General features: G+C 29.4%; 3 protein-coding genes across 3 annotated transcripts; 1 reads left to right on the top strand and 2 right to left on the bottom strand.

The window, feature by feature from the left end:
• Nucleotides 1-13,561: 13,561 nt before the first annotated feature.
• Nucleotides 13,562-14,795, top strand: LOC108850485 (uncharacterized). Its single transcript, XM_018624011.2, has 2 exons — nucleotides 13,562-14,285; nucleotides 14,379-14,795. The coding sequence occupies exons 1-2, from the start codon at nucleotides 13,584-13,586 to the stop codon at nucleotides 14,793-14,795; spliced, it is 1,119 nt and encodes a 372-aa protein (XP_018479513.2). The 5' UTR covers nucleotides 13,562-13,583.
• A 606-nt stretch (nucleotides 14,796-15,401) lies between these two features.
• On the bottom strand, nucleotides 15,402-17,045 carry LOC108850484 (putative FBD-associated F-box protein At1g05080). Its single transcript, XM_018624010.2, has 3 exons — nucleotides 16,066-17,045; nucleotides 15,850-15,984; nucleotides 15,402-15,759 (listed from the first exon to the last, which is right to left on the bottom strand). The coding sequence occupies exons 1-3, from the start codon at nucleotides 16,945-16,947 to the stop codon at nucleotides 15,478-15,480; spliced, it is 1,299 nt and encodes a 432-aa protein (XP_018479512.1). The 5' UTR covers nucleotides 16,948-17,045; the 3' UTR covers nucleotides 15,402-15,477.
• A 1,691-nt stretch (nucleotides 17,046-18,736) lies between these two features.
• On the bottom strand, nucleotides 18,737-21,563 carry LOC130510571 (uncharacterized). The gene is made up of 9 exons (XM_057007011.1): nucleotides 21,235-21,563; nucleotides 20,965-21,168; nucleotides 20,808-20,897; nucleotides 20,623-20,730; nucleotides 20,247-20,525; nucleotides 19,870-20,169; nucleotides 19,363-19,773; nucleotides 18,994-19,281; nucleotides 18,737-18,919 (listed from the first exon to the last, which is right to left on the bottom strand). Exons 1-8 carry the CDS (start codon nucleotides 21,427-21,429, stop codon nucleotides 19,003-19,005), a joined length of 1,866 nt encoding a protein of 621 aa, XP_056862991.1. The 5' UTR covers nucleotides 21,430-21,563; the 3' UTR covers nucleotides 18,737-18,919; nucleotides 18,994-19,002.
• Nucleotides 21,564-22,254: the final 691 nt, after the last annotated feature.

Here is a 22,254-nt window from a genome sequence, read left to right as displayed (position 1 = left end):
TAAAATATTCCTTTACTTTATACCTTTAAATTTACGCATTTAATTTATGCATTTAAATTCTCGTCTTTATAATATGTTTATATTATTGTTCTATGAATACATTTATCATGCCGAATTTAACAAAATCGTTCTCTTGATATTACATGAATAATTAGGTGCAAAGATGCACTTGAGAGGGAAAAAGGCTTTTGAAAACCATCGATAATACGAAAATGGTGTCGGATGAGAAAAGGCAAAAACCATGATATTTTCTTTACGAAATCACATATATGATTGTTTAAAAGATGAATATATTACAAAAAAAAAAGAATATGCAGATATTCGGCAATCATTAAAAGAGAGGTTCAATCACCAGAGATATGTGGTCTTACAGAAACCCAAACACGAATGGATCAATATCTGGTTTAATCAACAAAAGTGTTAGTGAATATAATTCTTCGATGTTTGGAATTACATTAATGATGATGCTATTTGAAGGAAAAATAAGTGTTTATGATATGATTGAGAACAATCTCTCCACATGTTCCATCATGAAAACGTAATTCAATAGAAACAGTCAGCGCTGGGCAAATTATCCATTAAGTTTGATTTGATTTGTTATTCATTTCGATTTGATTCAAAAAAATTGGATATCCGTTATGCTTCGAAGCAAAGCAAATAATAAAATCTAATATTCGTAAGAAACAAATCATATAGCAAATATCACTTTTAAAAATATCAAATATCTGCTCCGATCCGTAGTAAATATGTAATACAATTATGTATAAATAAGCTATTGTATTTATATATATCATAAATATATAATAAGTTAATTTACCATTTGTTAGTTTTGGGCTGCTGTAGAAAATCCAATATGATTTAGACAAATTTAATTTACCATTTTCTTGTGTAGATTTATATATCTCTTCAGCTATATCTGTATCTATATACAAATTTGTCTAGATATAAATTTGAAACCCTAGTCGGTGCTTCTATATTTCTGTATCTAGACAAAGCTTAAAACTGAAAATAATGCAAATATCTCCGTTAAGATTGTACGGTAGTGGCTACTTTGGGAAGTTTGGGTGCAACAAACAATTCATCTAGATGTTGATCCGCGCTATGCGCGGACATTGTTTTGCAAATTTTCACTAAAATTATTCAGATTATATCATACGATTTTCAAATTTGTGGTTTATATATTTGTTGTATCTATGTGCATATATATATGTGTATATATAAATACTGACATCTATATAATATATTTTCATTACATGTATATAACTGATTTATGTTATAATATATGTTGTTAGTTTATAATGTATAATGCTCTATATCTAGTTATTTTAGTTGTTTGATTCATCAATGGTGAGGTGTAGAATGCATTAGGGTGATTATTTATAGTGTTAGATACTAACCATTAGGTATAATGTTTGCTTTTGAGGATCGATAGGCATAATCTTAAAAAATATATTCGGTATTTTTCAAATCTAATAGAATTGGTTTGACAAACAAAATCTAAGAAAAATGAAAAAAAAATACAACTAAATTAATTTAAAATTATTTGATATAAAATTTCCAATATTAATGTATATAATATACGTTTAACTAAAGATTAGACTGGCTAGATTTGATCAAATCGATATAAATGCGGTTAGAATATTTTGCCTAAATAATTGTAGGTGGATTTTTATTAGATACAGACTTTTAAAATAGATTATATATTATATATATTATATATAAATGTACCATTTTTATTAAACTTACCATATAATTAATTTAAATGTATGACTTTAGCTAATCTTATATACAAAATATATAAAATCGTATTAGGTGTTTGGAAGTAAGGAGATGTAGATTTGGATGATGAAATGAGTTAAAGTTTAGATGTAAGGCTAAATAATAGCATATTAGATAATGAATCTTATAGTTGTAAATTTTAAAGAGATTACCAATACAAAAAGGTCTTTATTATTCTACAGTATTTTTTACACAATTTAAATTTTCTGTGATGAAATTATATTATTTAAACTATATGTTTTCAAATAAAACTTTTGTTTATGTTATAACTTGTTTTGAATTTTTTGTTGACTGGATTGTTTCTAAATTAACTAATTATATTTTTGTAAAATTATTGTATAAAAAATTAGGTAGTTTGTAGATCTTTATATGTGATCAAATTATAATAATACATATTTAAATAATTAATAAAAATTCTATAGTTAAAACTAAATTTTAACCAATATTTAGTTTTTATATGTATTTCACTATATCCGAACAAAAATTACATACAATTTTTTATTTTTTATATCCAGTTATTTATATTAGATTATTAGTTTTAAATAATTGATCATAAACTTATTATTGATATAGACCAATATGTTCTCATATGTTATGCGGCCCAAATAAAAATTTACCATAGTTAGCTCATAAAATTATACTACACAAATGAACCCAAATATTTTTCGTATATCAAGCAAATATACATAAACCCCCAGTTATTGTTTTGGTATTCACAAAAATACCAATATATGAATTATTAAAAGAGTTTATTAATTTCTAAAAATAAAAATCCTTTTGTCCGGTAAAGAAGTTCGAAAACTATATATTTTTCTTGACAATTGATTTATAAATTTTAAAATGTATTGTTTAATTTTGAATTTATGGAGATATTGAGCAATATTCTTTGGTTATGGTTGGATATAGTGTATCCATAAATTATATTGTGTAGATAGGATTTAGAAAGTTGTTTTGGATATTACCGGAAATGTAGTGTATATATATAAAAAACCAAATATCCGGGTTGTTGTAATTTAAGAAATTAAATATTTATAGTTTAAAAAGAGAATACTCATTCGGTATTCATTTACATGAATATAAACTTTAGGGAAAGATAATATATAAATTACAACTATATTAAATTCATGAATTACATGTTTACATTTTACAATGAGAAATGTCTTAAATTTATTATACCAACCAGAACCGGTGACGTATATATGAAGTCATTTAACCAATTATGTTTTTGTTTTGATTTGAAACAAAACCGGTTAGATCGACAAAAGAAACCAAGTTAAGCAATTTTAATATTTTCACAGTTTGTCTTCTACACCTGCTGCTACATACACATAAAAAGCTTTTTTCTAACCAAAAACCAATGAAAAGCTTGAAATCACAAGTCCATAATCACGATAATCTACCCAATCATAGGCCGAGTTAATTGAATCTTGTGAGCATCGAAAGCTACTTTTAAAAAAAATACTGAAAGCTAAAGTAATTGATATGATGTCATATTGGAAAAAAATTCCTAAATTTAGGTTTGTTTGATGAAATAAACCTAGGAATGGTACTATATGTGAACAAACGTAGTTGCTTTGTTTTTAGTTAATCTCATTTAACTATGTAGATGTATTTTAAATTATTATGATGCACGTTTGATTTAATTGTGTAGATATAAATTTAATATGGTTAAATTAAATCAGTAAATAGATTGTTCCTACTATGTTTGGTACAACATATTCAATGGGTACAAATTTAAAACATGCCATGGTAAATTTAAAATAGGACTCTATTTTAATAGATACTAGATTTTGACCCGCCTTTTTCAAAGGCGGAATTATTCTATAAATTTTTATTAGTAAAAAAAATATTGGTCTTTAAGTTCTTACTATATTTGTAGTTCAATTATCTATTTTTTTACGAACATGTATTGAATTAAAAGAAATTGGATATCTAAACCCGAACATATAATACCCGAACCCGAATGGATATCCAAAGATAACAGAATTTATGTATTCTTAACTCCATATTCCTAGTTTACTTCTCTAATTTTATTTAAAATGTTTATATATTGATTATTCACATGGTTCAAAATTAGATAACATACATATAATTCCAAGAAAAATAGATTTTTACTTACTTAAAATGGATGTCAAAAAATTTGCTTCATGCATTAACAAAAGTTACATTAAAATTTAAAAACAATAATCAAATTAGTGTCTTTTATTTTTAAAATTTATCTTCAAATCATTCAATCTATTAAAAATAAAATATCAGTAAAGTAAAAGGTTTATTTTTAAATACAAAAACTTGAGAAATGAAGAATTTATTTTTTTTCCAAAATCTAAATATCCGAAAACCCGACCGAAATAACTGAACCCGAACTCAAAATTACTGACCCGATCCGAAGTACAAAAATATCCGAATGGATTCTATACTCCTATGCCGAAATATCGAAAATCTGAAATATCCGATCCGAACCCGAACGGATATCCGAACGCTCACCCCTAATATAAATGCAAGTAATTAATTTCATCTTTGGGTTTAATAGTTAAAACTAAACTGAACATGATCTAAACTCTATATGATTGTAGCTTATACGTTGTAGTTATAATTTGACTTTTTCATATATTGGAATGTTCTGTTTAGTGAAAGATGAACCAAATCACTCATAATTTAATATTTTCTGTTGCAGGTACTGAACTGAGGAGAATCTGTCACGATAATATATTGTAACATGATGTCCAATTAGAGTTATTATATTGATCTTATAATAGTAATAATATGTCTGTCAAGATTCGATGGTTTGAGTAAATTATTTTTTTGTATAGTTTAAACGACACGGTTAACATATAATATCGGATGGTTTCACTATATTAAATGCTGGTTTAATTAAAGTGATCTTGTTATATTATTTAGTTAGTTATTATGATAACGATATATATATATAGTAACGTACTGAAGAAACTGAAAGAGTCTAAAATTTAAAATGAACCTTCTTAGGTGTATAAAAATAGGACTATATTTTAATAGATTAGATAAATCAAGAAGCAATAACATATTTATAAAAATGGGGTATAAAAACAGTCACATATATCTACCATTATATTAACAAAAAAAAACCAAATATATACATATGATGAGGAAGGTGTTACGATCAATTAAAAAATATTGAATGTAAATAATGTACCAACCGTGGAAATTATTGTGTGAGTTAAAATCATTGGTCTAATTTAAGTAAATCAATAGGCTTATGTGTGTGTATATCTAATACATAATTTGTTAATCTTTAATTGTCTATTAATTAGATATAGTCCACAAATCATGTTACACCCTAACAAACTCCAAACAGGCCAAAACTTAAATGAGAACTTTTGTGGTAGATAATTTTTAGGACTCTATTTTAATAGAGTAGATAGCTGAAGATATATATAAATCTACACATGAAACCTCAGTCGGTGCTTCTATATATCTGTATCTAGACAAAGCTTAAAACTGAAAATAATGCAAATTTCTCCGTTAAGATTTTATGGTAGTGGCTACTTTGGGAAGTTTGGGTGCAACAAACAATTTATCTAAGAATTTTTTTTAAAAAATCATTTAAGAGAATCAAAAGAAATAATTTTAAGCATAATTTGGAATATTAAGAGAGTTAAATTTAATTTTACTAACTGGTCACTGGTGGACGCTGGGATTCGGAAGCAAAATGAAATATATAAACCGTAACAAACAAAAGCGACTAATTATTATATTAGTATAGATTATGTACTATTGATAACTTCTACCAATATTATAATTTCTACCAATATTATAACTAGGCATTGACGGGCGGGTAATTAACCAAAATAAATATATTTGGACAAAATAATTACATATCTAAATATATTATCAATTTAATGAGTATTTTAAAATGTTCAGTTTTTTTTAAAATTAAAATGATATTAATATTTCCCGTACATGTTTTGTTATTTTGATATTAAAATGATACTATTAAAAACTGTTCAGCAATAGATAATAGTTTCATATGTTTTTAATATTTACTCTACTTTAATTATGGTAGTTATGATAATAAGTAGAATGTAGATTTTAGTATAAAAAATGGATTACATTTTCATTCTTACATATTTTTTCTTGAATATATCAATAATTTATTTTCCTATGTGCAAATTGAATACAGACCAACTTTAGAGGTTCAAATACTTCAAACTACAATTATAAAACAAAATCCAAATTAAATACTCCCTCCGTTTCAAATTATATGTCGTTCTAGAGGACATTTTTTGTTTCAAAATAAGTGTCGTTTTCGGTTTTCAATGCAAAATTTATTGACAATATTCTCTTTTCTATTTTTCTATTGGTTGATACATGGTTAGATGTATTGGTAATAGTGTTTTTATTTTGGAAATATATAAAATTAAATGTTTTCTTAATCTGTGTGCATAAGGTTAGAACGACATATAATATGAAACGGAGAGAGTATGTAACTAAAATACTTAAACTTGCAATTATATTTTTGAATATATTATTTATTTTTTGATAATTCTGTTATTTTGGTTGAATTGCTGCTTGGCATATCTACATCTTATTTTATATAGCCTATCATTTGTTTTTCTGATTAAATACTTAAAATGTTAGTAGAAGCTATGAATTTTTTTACTTGTATTAATATTTTTTTGCGCTATGCACGGAATATTAGTTCTTTATAAAAAACGTTATCAACATTATTTATAACATTAATGTTTATATTGTAAATCAATTGTTTAGTTGCTTATTGTAGATAAGCTCTTGTTCTTTTTTTTTTGGTCAGTAGTACTCAGCTTACGAATATAGTAGTTTTGAAGATGAAATACTATGTTATGGGCAATGGGTTTCTACCTTTGTAGTTGAATTATGTTGACAATTTACTTGTGGTTGTTTTCTATTTGGTTCTCTTATGTTCATTAAGTATTTTATTATTTAAATGCTTATTTATGATGTAATATATTAGTTTTAGATTGTCTTGCTCAAAGTATACATATATAGTACTCTTGAAAAAGACTGTAATGTAACAAATAAATTGTTTATATGGATTTTAAAAATAATAGATAAATTGTTTTGGCTGTATATGTACTTTTTTAATAATTCGGTAATGAGTCATAGAGTAATAAGGCCATGTGACTTCTTTTTGATGTTTGTTTTGTATTCTGATGTGGACATTTTATAATTATCTATTTACTGTAAAATTTTAAGGAGATGTTTAATTTAGTTTTCTCACTTCTTAATTGTATATTTATTTATTGTTTATTTTTTATATTTTATATTACTTATTTTTAATTTTCTTGCTTTTACATCAAATGATAATACTATGATAGATGTTTAATATAATATTTTTATTTCTTATAATGTAAGCTTGTTTTTTTCTTATACTATATATTTACTTATAAAAAAATTGGAAATAATAAAAAATGTAAAAATATACATTTTTCAGATAGATGGTTAATGTAGTTTTTAAATTTTTATTTTGTATATTTACTCATTATTTTTGTTTTCTTGTATTGTATATTTACTTATTCTAATTTTTTTTCTTTTATATCAAATTGTAATATTACAATAAATGTTTAATGTGATATTTTTCTTGTATTGTATATTTACTTATTATTTTATTATTATATATTTTTCAGATATATGTTCTTCTTTTATTTTGTATTTACTTAGTATTTATGTTTTTGTATATTTTATATTATTTATTCTAATATTATACCTAATTTAATATTTTTATTTCTTATATTGTATATTTACTTATTATTTATTTTACTATATGTTTTTCAGGTAGATGTTAATATTGTTTTTCCATTTTTATATTGTATATTTACTTATTATGTATTTACTATATATTTTTCAGATAGATGTTTAATTAAGTTTTATATTTCTCATATTGTATATTTACTTTTTTATTTTTTATATTTACTTATTCTATTTTTTTCTTTTATATCAAATGATGATATTATGTTAGATTTTTAATGTAATATTTCTATTTCTTATATTTTATTTTTACTTATTATTTATTTTTTCTTATATTGTATAATTACTTATTCCAATATTATGATAAATGTTAAATATAATATTTCTATTACTTATATTGTATATTTACTTATTATTTATTTTAATATATATTTTTCATATAGAAGTTTAATTTAGTTTTTATTATTAATTGTATATTTACTTATTTTTTATTTTCTTATATTGTATATTTACTTATTCTAATTTTTTTGCTTTTATATCAAATGACAATATTACGATAGATATTTAATGTAATATTTTTGTTTATTATATCGTATATCTACTTATTATTTATTTTCTGTTTTTAATAATAATAACACATGGCATAAATATTAATGTAATATTTTGTTTTTTAATTACTTTCGGATAGATGTTCAATGTAATATTTTCATTTCTTATATTGTATATTTAATTTTTAACTTATATTTACTTAGTCTATTTTTTTTTACTTTTCAGATAGATGTAATACTTCGAAATAATTAAAATATAAAATTATATGTTATTTCAAATATATGTTTAATCTAATATTTACTAATATTGCAATGTTACAATTTCTTAAAAATATTTGGAAATAATTAAAATGTAAAATATACATTATTTCATATATATGTTTCATGTAATATTTCTATTTCTTATATTTATATTTACTTATTATTTATTTTGTTTTTTCAATAATACTGTCACGTGACATCTTCCGAAAAAACTTGTTTCGCTGATGTAGACGCTCTCTAGAGCTCAAAAGCGAACTTTTATTAGTATAGATGTACTCAAATTTGTCAATTACAAATTTAGTAATTGTAAATTACAAATTTTCTTTTATGGATATGACTCAAATATGAAAAAAAATGTACTCAAATTGTCATTTTTACTTAATTGACCTTTATTCATAGTTTAATTGATTTCTAAATTCTACTCGTTTATTTGTCTTTTATTAAAATGAAAATAACAGTATACATGTTTTTCAAAATCTAAAGAAAGAAATATTTCATATGTTAGTCTATTTATAAATTGGTTTAAAGATGTGAACAAAAATAATTGTAATTATTTCAGTGATTCAGTATTAGCCAATAAATCCATAATGTTTACTTGTTAAACTTCTAAAGGCTCGCTACTTTAAGGCCACATCTATTCTAGATGCATCACAACGAGTAAACTCGTCTTTTGGTTGGAGTTATATTATGACTGACAAAGACAATTGGATAACTTCAGATCCTGACCGGCATCGCTAAAAAAAATACCATATTAGAAATCACTTCGATTTGAAAAAATAAATATTAAAAAAATAATTTGTATGCATAAAATTATATACATTAGAGTAATCACATAAATCAAAGCCAATACATTTGTCTATTTACAATATTGTTTTTGGTAAATAAATCAATACAATCATTTCATTTACTTTATATGGTATATAAATTAAACTTATCTGATATTGGCATATATATACATAGGCTTGGGCGCAAGTCGGGTACTTGGTCTTTTTGCCCTACTCAATATTTGATTTGCTTTGTGTGAGTATTATAACTTTTGGCTTGTACTTTTACTTGATCCGATCAAGTACTTAGTAATCAAATACTTGCCTATATTTTTAATACTTGCAAATTACTTGGTAATACTTGATAATTGTTTATTTAGATTTAAAAATTTAAAACTAAATGTACAAAAACTAATAAATACAATGAAGCATGGAATAAATACTTTTATTTTTCCATATACTTGTTACTTTATTCAATCTATTCAAGTAATTTGATTTAGTCTGTGTATATGACACATTCAAAATAAATACTTATAATATAAAATCCCTAAAAATAATATTTTTATATTTTTATTACAATGTCAAAAGTAAAAGAAGTATTTTAATAGGTCATATATATTTTTAGAACCAATAACAAGTAATAAAACAAGTAACGGGTCGAGTATTAGAAAAAAATCGTAATATTTGATATTTGTCTTGTACTTGCAAATAGTAAGATTTGCGGACTTGCTACTTGACTTGACAACATCAAATATTTGCTTTTTCATGTCGAGTACTAGTCAAGTAGTAAGTATTGACCGAGTAACAAATATCAATGTCCAGCCCTGGATATACATATAGTATATCTATTATTGACACTTCCTACTCATATGATTTTATTAACCTTTGTATTTTTTTGTAACAAAAATTTAAACTGTCAATCGCAAAAAACATTAATGTGAGAATTTTCAATACAAATTTCAAAATTAAAATATTAAGATCTCAGTAATTTTTTATGCAAATTTTGAAATTAACATATCTATATATTTTAATATAATTTAAATGATACATATAATTATATATAATATGAATATCAGTTAATCAGACTTCATATTCACATGATTTATGATCATCTGTATATTGTTTGAACAAAAAAACCACTGATCAGAAAATTTCAATGTGGGACTTTTACCCTTTAATAATTAATAGTCGTTTTAAAAATTTAAAATATAACATATAAGAAAAATTCTATATTTTTATTTTTTTCTTAATGTGATTGTTTAATTTCTGTTAATACTATAAAAGTTTTTTTTTAAAATAGGTTACAAAATTGTTATCAAATATGTATTCATATTAATCGTTGATTATCATATATGTTAATCATATTAGATAATTCCATAGCTTTTATTTAAGGAAAAAATGAGAATATTCTTTTGTACACTACTAACTAATTTGATAGATAGTTTAACAAAAAATATAATTATATATTTATATGGATCAACTTATTTTTCCAAGGATTCTAAGAATCATCTTAATGATGACACATGGCTACGAAAATATGTTGTAATGCTCTATGATTAACATATAGGAGATTAAAAATTATTCAGTATTAGGTACTCTAAGAAAACTATATATTTAAATTTGGTAACTAATAACTATAGATATACCAAAATTCAAAAAGAAATTGCCAAAAATACCATTTTCATAGTACCACTTTTCAAGTTTACATTAACTACTTTTATCACTACTTTCAATGAAGTGTTTAGATTTGAAGGTTTATGATTTAGAGTTTAGATTTGTTTTAGGGTTTAGGATATATAATTTAGGATTTAGAGTTGAGGATTTAGGGTTTATAGTTGAGGTTTTAGGGTTTAGGGTTTAAAGTTTAAGGCATTGAATTTAGGGTATAGAGTTTAGGGTTTAGGGTTTAGAGTTGAAGATTTAGAGTTTAGGGTTTAGAGTTGGAAGTTTAGGATTTAGAGTTTTGGGTTAGAGTTTCGGATTAGAATTTTAATAAATTAAGTATTTTTGAAAATGTATTTTTACTGGTGGTAAAGATGAATAATAGTAACTTCAAAGTGATATTTTTGAAAATTTCCCCATTCAAACTACTTCTGATACTACTTCTGATAGTTGGTAGATCAAATATGTAGCATACAAACTATTTTTTTTTGGAATACAAACTACTTGAAATGCCCTTAAATGTAAACTACTTTATACAAATATTATATTAAAGATTTGGTAATTATATATAGTTCATAAACTGTTTACTCTATTTAACCCACTATTTCACAAATTAACCAACAAACTCATTAACAAACTTTTTTTTTCTTTAAAAGGGACTTAGTGGTCAATAAATCATGTGTGCAACGTGTTTAAAAATTATAAGTGGTTGTTTTGTTTTTGTTTGGCACACCTTAATTGACTCCTTCCTAATCTTTTTCTCTCTACCTCTGATCAATGCATCTTTAAGTTCCTTTTATTTATATATATATATATATATATATATATCAGAAAAATGTACACAAATGCAAGAGAACTTCATCTGTGATAGAATTTTCTTGTAGAATAAAATAGTCTGATGGGTTTCTTATCAAATATGTTAAGCTGTTTCACAAAGAACTCATCGGAATCTCGAGAATACGTCTGCGACGGTAGTGTTTGTGCCCTAAGAAGCTCGAAAACCCCAACACTTCAAAAGGGTTAATGCATATGTACTATCTCATTTCTTGAGCTTGCTTGTAATCCTCTTCTTTCGGTATTTTTAATATTTTAAATTTTGCTAAGATGCAAGTAGCAGATCTTAATACGGACTGGCACAAGTTTGTCATCCATTTTGGTCCCAAATTATCTTAAAATTCATAAGTATAAATTCTATGTTTTATCCATACGATAACTTGTGTATGATTTTACTTGTTTTGGGCAATTTTTCAATACAACTGGTAAATTTGAACGTACCTTTAGTTTAAAAAAAAATTTGAACGTACCATTTTGTATAAATAAACAACATAAGAAAAAACTTCCGCAAAACATGTGGAAGAAGGGAAAATAATCTTATATGCTCAAAATAGTTTTTAATAAAAACAATTTTGCCAACTACACAAAAGTAATACTTGATCACGATGTGTTATATTATTAACATCATCATCATCATTCCAAACTACCGTCCGTCACTTCAAGTTACTCACTTGGAATTCATTCAAGAAACTCCATCACCTGGAGGAAAACACTTGTGCTCTTGTTCCAGGACAGATCACGTTGTGGAAATTGGAATCCCCCTCCAGCGAGCTTTTCCTTGTGAGTCAGAAGCTGAATCCAAACCGAAAGCGAGTGTACACATTGCCAAGGCGGTGAATATTATATAATAATATAATATTGATTGTATATTAAAAATATGTTTAGAATATTATGTAATTTAATCTGATGTTAATAATATAATACAATCCCCCACAAGTACGATTACCAAGGCGGTGAACACCAAACGAGTGAATAAATAACAGAGAAGAAAATGAAGGCATCAATAATAGGGGAAGAGATATGTATTGCCGAAGAGTTCACTGTTGTTATGGTGTGGAAAATGAAGAGGATTTTTTAAATTAATAAAGGAGATTGTGAAAACTCACTGTGATAATCTAAAGTTTCAGATTTATAATTGATGGTTACAAAAAATATAAAGAGAAGTCACTGCAAACATGAAGAGAGAGAGAGAATATAGGGATTTAGAAAAGATGAATAATGGAAGGGTACTTTTCTAATATCAGTGGCGCGTGGATGTATGTACGCCAATTTTTTCTTTTTAATAATTAATTTACAAAACTCGTTTTAGGTTTAGATTAGGGATTTAATTGGAATTACTGAAAAAATTATACTAATTGGACAACTTATGTTTCATATTATAGCATAGGGACAATATACTATGTTTTATATTATTAACATCACTATCATCATTCCAAACTACCGTCCGTCACTTCAAGTGACTCACTTGGAATTCATTCTACACCTGGAGGAAAACACTTGTGCTCTTGTTCCAGAACAGATCACGTTGTGAGTCAGAAGCTGAAACCCAAACCGAAAGCTGAGTGTTTATTAATTTTGTCTTCTTTTCGTAGGCTTGTGTTTTCAGGGCCAAATTGTAATTTGCGATAGTTTTGGGGTCTTTCAAATGCTATATTTTCCTCAGGGGTCAGCGATAAATTTTGAAGAATACAAACCTTTGCAGAATTTTATTTTCATATTGACTTTCCATAAGTAACGATTCTCCCTTTAATGTAAACTTGCTGTGCAAGGCTTGGTCTCAATATATTAAACCTAAACCACGATAGAGAAGTTGAATACTCACAAGAGTCACAAACACTTTGTTTAGGGTTTACACAATGTTCCAGCTTATTCACAAACCTTGTGTCTTCAGAAATGTCATCGTAAACTTTCTATTGCTCTGTTCTGTTTTCTTTTATAATTTTTTCGTTTAGTTGTCTTTAATTATTTCAATGTACAGAGACACACTACACAAAACGTTCGAATGTTCTCATCTTCAACACCAACCTTTCCGTTTATGTTGATTGACTACCTCACCAACCTCTCATCCGTTGTAGACGATGGTCCTGTGACAAAATGGTATGGAAGCAGTCCCCCTAATTGCTACAATCAAAAGGAAATCTTGATTAGAGACTGGAAACTCAGGGAGGAGGTCCTTGAAGCGATGACTTCTGGATTTTCAAGTAACCAATCATTTGGATTCCCTGATTATTATCTATCTGGTAGTGGTGAAAAGTTCCCTATTCTCCTCAAACACAAACCCTCTGACCCGGAGTTAACAGAGGTAAGTGCAAATCTACCTCCTTTGCCTTGTGGTACCAAGATCCAGAACATTGCCATGTCTTGTTTTTCTGACCGAAAAAAAGATTGGGTTGTGTGTGTGAAGTTATCTGGTTCTCAGTTAAGTCTTTGTAGACCTTTTGTTTTTGGTCAATTTAAATGGATAAACATCAAACCAATGCCCGAGTCTATAAGCTCTTTCTCGAGTATTATGTTCTCCAAGAAAGATCAACGGTTCTATATTCCATCACCTGGAGGCAACCATTTGTGCTCTTTGGATCTCAACTTCAAGGAGGGTGACAAGCCTCGGTTCTTGCGGATTGGGTTTGAAGATTATCCTGAGTCCGTGGTTAGCGAGTTGGAGGAATTAAATTCTTGCTCCAGGACAGACCATCTTGTGGAATCACCCACTGGAGAGCTTTTCTACATTAAGTGGTATGTATTATGATTATAACCTAATCCTTTTTTTTTTCTTAGACTATGGCATCTGCTTTATCTTGTTTCTTTTGACAGGTACGGTGAGGAGTACGAGGGTGAGGACTTGGATGAAGATGAAAACTACAACAATGTGGTGAGATCAGTGACACACAAAACCAAAAAGTTCATGGTGTTCAGAGAGAAGGAGACGGGATATGCTGAAGAAAAAAATAATGAGGTTATAATCTACACAGAAGAAGATGATAAGACTATGACCTACACTGAAGACATTGGAGATCTCTGCATTTTTGTTGGACATAGTCAGGCTTACTGTGTCCCGGCCAGCTCGTCCCCTGGACTCAAGCCTAACTGCATCTATTTCGTGGGCTACAGCTTCGGTGTTTATGATATCACCACAAAAACTTGCACTACCTTCTTTACCAAAGAAGCTGACGAAGAAGATAATGAGATAGTTCCACTAAGGAGATTAGATTTCCCTTACTGGCCTCCCCCATTTCCGATCTCTAGTTAAGAACTAAAAAAAAAGCTTTAGTTTTTTCTTTTGTTCGTGAATTTTGTGTTCGTTCTTATTTTCCTTTAGTATAGACACTGAGTACACGTATAATTATCCTTTTATTAAAGCTCGAGAGCTTCTTGCATGCACCTTTTTGCTTCAGAATACACTCTGAAACATATTAGTCATGCCCGTCTTGTTAAACTTATGAACCTTGTGCAAATTATAATCTCGTAAGAATAAAAAAAAATGCAGAAAGGGACCTAACTTTAATCCTTATAAAAAACATAGAAATGTTTTTTAGACTTAGTGCAAATGCACTTCTTGCATTTTGAAGACCGGGTGTGATTATAAATTTATAGTTTGAGTAATAATAACAACAGTAACTACAAGTTTACACTGGTAAACTCAACTGGATTCCAACGCTTCTCTTATGAAAGAAAACACACATCCAAGGCGAACATAAAGGAGGGATAATAAGATTGATCAGGAATACATGGAATAGAGATTTAAACCTTTTCTAGCTTTTATTTTTTCGTTTTAAAGCTTCTAATCGTTTCAAGTTGTATGTATATATACAAGTAAAAGCAGTTGTTCAGATTATAATAAAGGGTCAATAAACCATGAAAATTTAAGCTTGCACATTAATTAGTTCATGACCTCCCTCATATGATAGAGTTTTTGTTCTTTTGTTTTTTTTTTATTGGAACAAAAGCTGAGATGCTGTTGAAACCCTAGGAATATCTTTCAACTCCCCGATGATCAAACCTTGATCTTGAAGATCGTAGCTGGGTCTAAGAGAGATTGTGGCGGTCTTTAAATGCTTAGAGTGAGCTAGAATGTATGTCAAGAATTCTTCCTCTTCTTCTCCATCTTCATATTCTATCCACTCAAATATTTCGAGTGTTGAGGACAAGCATCCCGGAACATAGTTGGGTTGGTTCCATGTAAGTAGAACATCTCCGTATCGATCTCTGTATGCCTGAGAAACAACTATATATAGCTAAGCAAAAGAAATTTTTTATTTTATTTCAATTAATACTGTGGTGGAAGAAGAGGATACGATACGTACATCATCAACCGTAAGATTTCTTAATTTCGGAGCATTTCCAAGTAAAATTATAAGTGGTTCCAACCAATCTGAATCTTCTGGGTCTATTATTAACTTTGTAAGTCGAGAAAAGTTGATGGTGCTACAACAGACAAGCTGCAATGATACAAATTAAGCAGAGTGTAACTTGATGCGAACAATATTTATATGTAGAGAGATAGAGAAAGAGAGCCATACCGTTTCATGATTCAAGCACAACTCAAGAGACAAGAGAGAAGAAAAAGATATTAAAAGCTTTTCATCAGGGCAAACGTTAGAACTGAGATATGCACCCTTAAGACAAGGCATATGATTGGTCAAGCAGTAGTCTCTCGAAGTATCCATGACATGGAATTCTTCCAATGCCGGAGTATCAATAACTAAGCACCTACTACTATTGTCTTCTTCAACAACATCATTGTTCATAAAACAATTATGATATAATAAGCACCATAAGGAAGGAACTTTCACGGTCAACGATTTCAAATTGTCATCCTTTTTCCGTGTCACAAACAGAGCCTTGAGAACAGGGCAGCTAATCGACAGAAACCTTTGGAGAGAATCGTCGTCTTTATACACCACAGAGAAAAGCTCAAGTTTTTGTAGGGATGGAAGACAAGAAGAATATGGGAAATCCACAAGAATCTTGTCGGAGAGAGAAAGTTCCCTGAGAGATTCACATGAGTAAAGGCTGTTGGGCAATCTCGTTGGATCTGCGGACCATGCTAGCTCGAAAATTATCCCACGGACGCAACGATCAACAACGTTTGCAACGCACTTTCCGACATCAACATCGGTAGGACATTGTGAACAGAGTCGCACAGATAAGGTGTCTACTAGAGGTGCCTTGTGGTATTGCAGCGACTTGTGTAGAAACCACCAAACGCTGTTTCTGCCTTCTTTCTCATCTCTGTAATCAAGTATAGGTACCATCGTCCAAATAGAGAGCCACCGTTTTGACAGAAACATGGTGGCCACTGCGTCTTTTGTAGGGATAAGGCTCAATATCGCCACGATCAAATCATCTGGTAGCTCACTAATCTCCTCACAAACTCTCTCTTCAACTTTGGCTTTTGACATCTTACCAAGCAAAACCCTAAGAGAATGAAACCGGCTCGTCTAGAGGAAATCTTTATCTAATCTATTAATTCATGGTGTTATTTTTATGTACTACTAGGGCGTAGGGCGGGTGGTACACAAATATACAAATAATAACTAAATATATTTAAAATGTTTAACTTATTTTTAGATAAAAATTGAATTAAATTTTTATGTTTTTATTACTTCAAATTTGTCTATTTATTTTTAAAATTGTAAACTTTTTTTTGTCAGCAAAAATCATAAACTTAGGTAGAATTAATCTAACTATTTTACAAATTATAAAATATAATTATTTTTCTCAGTTTGTTTTAGTTTAGCTTATAACAATATGTCAGTTATGTTATTTTTAACAGAAAAATATCCAACTAATAGTTGTAGCTTTAATCTAAATCTAATATTACAGTAAAACCTCTATAAATTAATACTCGATAAATTAATAATCTCTATAAATTAATAAATTTTACTGGTCCCAGCCTGGGCCGGTATAAAATATGACACAAATCGATAAAATAATAAGATAATAATATTTTAAAACTCCTATGTAAATATATAGTCCCATTAAAATCATAAATTAATAATCTATCTATATACATTTTTTATATAAGTAAAAACTAAAAATTATATTGTTGGTTTTATATTCACAATGAAATACCTCTAGTTTTCTTAACATTTCAATATATTTTGATAATATTTAGTAAAATTATATCGAAAACCATATAACAGTTCTGTGAAACATAAAATTATACACCAAATAAGATAATAAAACAATATGAAAGTCATGTTTCTAAAATTTATACAATGTAGGGAGAATTGCCAAGTGTGACTCAAAACTTGGAGTCAAACCCAAAAGAATACTCCAACTTGGGTCAAAGGCAAAAGTAACCTAAAAGACTATTGAAATTACAACTATCTCCTTGTGAACAAACAAAAAAAAACGGATTTTTTTTTACGTTTCTACCCCTCGCAAGTCGTCTGTTTAGACGACTTGAAAATAAGTCGTCCAGACGACTTAAGTTAAGTCGTCTGGACAGTTATTCTTAAACATAATTTAAAAATTTTGTAAAAAATATTTTGATAAGTGAAAAATTGGAATTATGTAATTAACATATGTCTTAAGAGATATAAATTAATATATAACAAATTTCAATTGTTTTCCGTCCAGATGAGTGAAAGTAGTGAGTCATGATATTCTTTAGTTTATGTTTCATCAACATATGTTGTAGTATTGTATGTGTTCTTAGGGTTAGATTTTGGAAAGCATTAAAACCGTTTTTGAAAATTTTTAAAATTACCTAAGCGTGTTCATTTCTGTATATACACTACAAGAAATATGTACATTCTTAGCTCACGATAAACGCTATCGTAGCCCTTTGATAGCGTTTTATCATCTGCTATGTCATCGGCAGCCATCATAGGTATCCCCTCTACGATAGCTTTTTTTTTTGACGCTATGTAATGTTACAATACGATGGCAATAAACGGAAGCTGTGTTTAGTGTAATTATAAGACGAGTTTTTTATGTTACAAATTGATTACGAGTCATGTTTAGTGCCATTATAGGTCCTTCGACAATAGCTGTTTGTATATGCTATAATTAATTTTGTTATGATTTATTATGTGTTATGAAAGTTTGTTTCGTAGCTATTTATAAACGTTATTATATTGGAGAACAATTTTTTTTTTTGCTATTGTTGGTTCGTTGGATGTGCTATGCTTATTGTATTTGTATTTGCTATAATAAATTTTGCTCTTATACAGACACCATATAAACTACCAAACATCCTTCATTAGAACACCCAAACATTCATACAAGATGGTGATTTTACATAAGTCATAAGTTCAAGTACCAGAAACAGAAAGAGCCGATTGAAAACATAACAGCCGATTGAAAATTTTTTAGCCTAGTCTAAAACTAGCTATTTCTGGACCAAACTTCTTCATCCCCTGCATGCTGCAACAATAAAAAAATCTCATCAGTTTAGCAATTGCATATGAAAGAATGTAACCATAAAGAAGCAGACTTACATGTGCATCTTAAAATATGACCAATTTATCAACTGGCCATGCAATAGATGAACCATGTGCATCTTTCAAAGACTCGATTTCATCAGACTTCCTCCAAACGTCTGCATCATCTACCATCACTGCATCAACCCACACTCTAGCTGCATTCGGACCCAATCGTACAAAGTGTACCATTTGATTTGGGTCTGTTGAATGCACACGTCCTTCGGCAACAACCCGTTTCCTTCCACTAATGTCCATCAGTTTGCACTTCTTATTAACTTGTACAGCTTCCGATCCATGATTTAGCTGTCATGTTTAATATACATAACTATTTCAAACCCAGACAGTCATAAGAACAATGTTATTAAAGACTACAATAAAAGTTACCTGGCTTGATGGAGATTTCTCAGTAGGAGCTGTGGATGTAGGAAACTTAGAACTGATGGATGGAACTTTTAGAACTGTTTCTCTTATGTTTCCTACTGAGGATGCAGTGTGCTGTGTAGGAGAATTTCTTGTTCCTTCAGGTGGGTTTTCGAAGACAACTTTCCGAGCAGGCCATGAGATGAAAGACATCAAGCAATCCTCAAGGTATGCGACGTCTGACGTAGGCCTCCATAAAAAAGTTTGAGGTTCAAGTATGACATCAAGAAAGACTTTAACTGCTTTTGGACCGAGGGGAATGCCATTAACCAATGCTTTTGGTTCTTGTGTCTGCCAACGTCCTTCACCAACAACTACACTATCATCGGATAAATCAAGTAGTTTGCACTTGTTGAGAGAGTTTGCTTTTGAGCCCTGTCACAGACATTGACAAAACTATATCATGAAAGACCAAATCATTATTCTTATTTCCAACATTAACTACTTATATAACACAACAAAAAACGTTACCAGTGGTGCAATGTCTTCTGGTTGGAGGCCTTGACCTAGTTCAACACATTTGTTCTTAGGCCATGCAATGATATGACCAACAGCTTCTTTAATCGTGCACATGTTTCTCGCAGGTCTCCAGAGGTAAGCATCTGGTTCAGTAGCAGAATCAACAAAAACTTTGACATCCGTAGGGCCTAATCGACTGTCATTCATAATATCTTCTGGGTCTGAAGAGATAATACGCCCCTCAGCAACATTTCCATCTTCATCAGCCCAATCAATAATAAGACACCTCTTCTGTGTTTTTTTGTTCACACTCTGTAACAAGGTCAGAAGTAAAAAATGTGAGATTGTCAAGTTTAAACAAAACATTGATCTAAGCTACGTAGACTTACTCTTGCAGCAGAGTTTTCACCCACTTCATTTTCTTCTCCGACCTGGTTTTGAACTTTGGCAAGTTGAGCTCGTAGGTGCTCAACCGTTTCCTCTAGCTCAATTTGCTTCTCTTGCATCTCTGACATAGTCTTGTTCTTAACTTGGAAACAAGCTAATTTGGTCTTACTCATATTTCTACCCATCACTCTCAAACGCCCATGATTATCAGGTCCTAACAGTTGGACGAGTGTATCCTCATCTCTGTTTTTAGCAACATTAACAAGCTCAGCTGCCTTTTGCTTCACATCAGAAAACAAACGAAAGACATTATCAGATTGTGTGATATAAAAAAATACAGAACAAAATCATGATAAGAAATATATGTTTAAAACTCACAATCTTCTCAGCTGCATTTGTGTTAATAGGAGTTCCATCTTTTCTGGTACGTGATTTGACCCAGATTTTAAGCCTTGAAACTCCAGATGGGTTATCAGAATTTTTTTTCTACGAAAACGTAGCCAGTGTAAATATCCTTATGCTAAAGAAAGACTAATGAAACAACAGGAAGAAAGTATACTGACCATCTCTTCAGCAAGTCTAACCATTCCCTTGCGACTGCATGTGTGAGGAATCTGCTTGCTTCTTCTATCTTTGTAGCTATCACTCAAGACCTATCATATGGTTTTTAGCATGTAATCTATTTTCAGATAAATATTGTACTCAATTTGAGAAGCATACCTTAAATTCTTGGCTAGTTTTAAGCTTTACAAATTTCCGCCACTCAACCGGAGGAACATTCTTAGGTCTTAACTTCATCCTTTGCTGGTTATTCTCGGAGTCATTAATTTGTGTCACTAGGCGTGACTTGGATGACCTCCACAAGGCTCCCATATGCTTAAGCAAAGCATCCCTTTGGTAATCATCATCAATTTCAAACCTAGCCTGCAATCACATATAATGGAAATCAGTTCTGTTATTTACTTGTGCTCATTCTATAGAAACTCTCACCTGGACCGATTTCCAGAGCATAGTCTTCACTTCGTCTGTAAGCTTTTTCCAACTTTCAAGTGTGACAGGAACGTGCTCCCTTACCAAAGGACCTAGATATGACGACAACTTCACAGAACCCTCACCATAAGGTTCTCCCAGAGAATTGAAATCAACATGAACTCTGGTATTTGGATCTTTGGCTAGGTCTTTCATCTTGGTAGGTCCACGCTTTCTCTTACGGGATCTTCCATCTACAGGTTCTTGATCTGTACCTAGTTCGAGTTCTCCTTGAGGCTCTTCGGCGTTGTGCTGCTCTTCTGGCACATCAGTTGGAAGTGCTTGTTCTGGTACACTTTCAGCCTCTTCTGGTACTTGTTCTTGTAGGGTTTCTTCAGGGTCTTGGTCTTGTACAGTTTCTTTAGGGTCTTGTACATGCTCTGTGTCTCGTAAATCAGCTCCAGCTTGTACAGTACACACGAACTCAACTTCCTCATCTTGATGTATTACTTTCTTGACTTTTTTCTTTCCTCTTTTCACCTTTTTAGGTCCCATCTCAAGTTACCTGAAAAAGATCATGAAAGGAAGAGTTAACTACAATCCAAATACTAAACAAACATCACACACACAAAAAAACTCAAAAAGCCATACTAAGACCACAAGAACTAAATAGTAAACACACATCAAGCACACAATAACTCAAACAATCAAAGACCAATCACACACAAAGGACAAGAGAACTAAAAAAGGATATGCTTCACACATAAATTCCTTCACAATCAGTTCTGGCATTGTCGGCGTCATCAGTGTCAACTTCCATGTCTAAATTTGTAGGCAACGGCCCAATCTCTCCAGTTCCCTCGTGGACATCTTCCTTACTGTATCTTCTTGAAGGACCTCAAGAAGATTCAAGAACAAGTGTTAACAGAAAATCGAAAACGAAACCAAAGCAAGGCAAAATCGAAAACGATTAGAGCTCGAAATCGAGTAAGACCTCGCAATTGAAGCAAGGATACCTTATGTGATGGAAAAGTCAGATGA

Source organism: Raphanus sativus, chromosome 4, assembly GCF_000801105.2.
Source record: "Raphanus sativus cultivar WK10039 chromosome 4, ASM80110v3, whole genome shotgun sequence".
Taxonomy (NCBI): Eukaryota; Viridiplantae; Streptophyta; class Magnoliopsida; order Brassicales; family Brassicaceae; genus Raphanus; species Raphanus sativus.
Note: the sequence above shows the minus strand (reverse complement) of the source record. Positions and strands in the feature narration are given on the sequence as shown.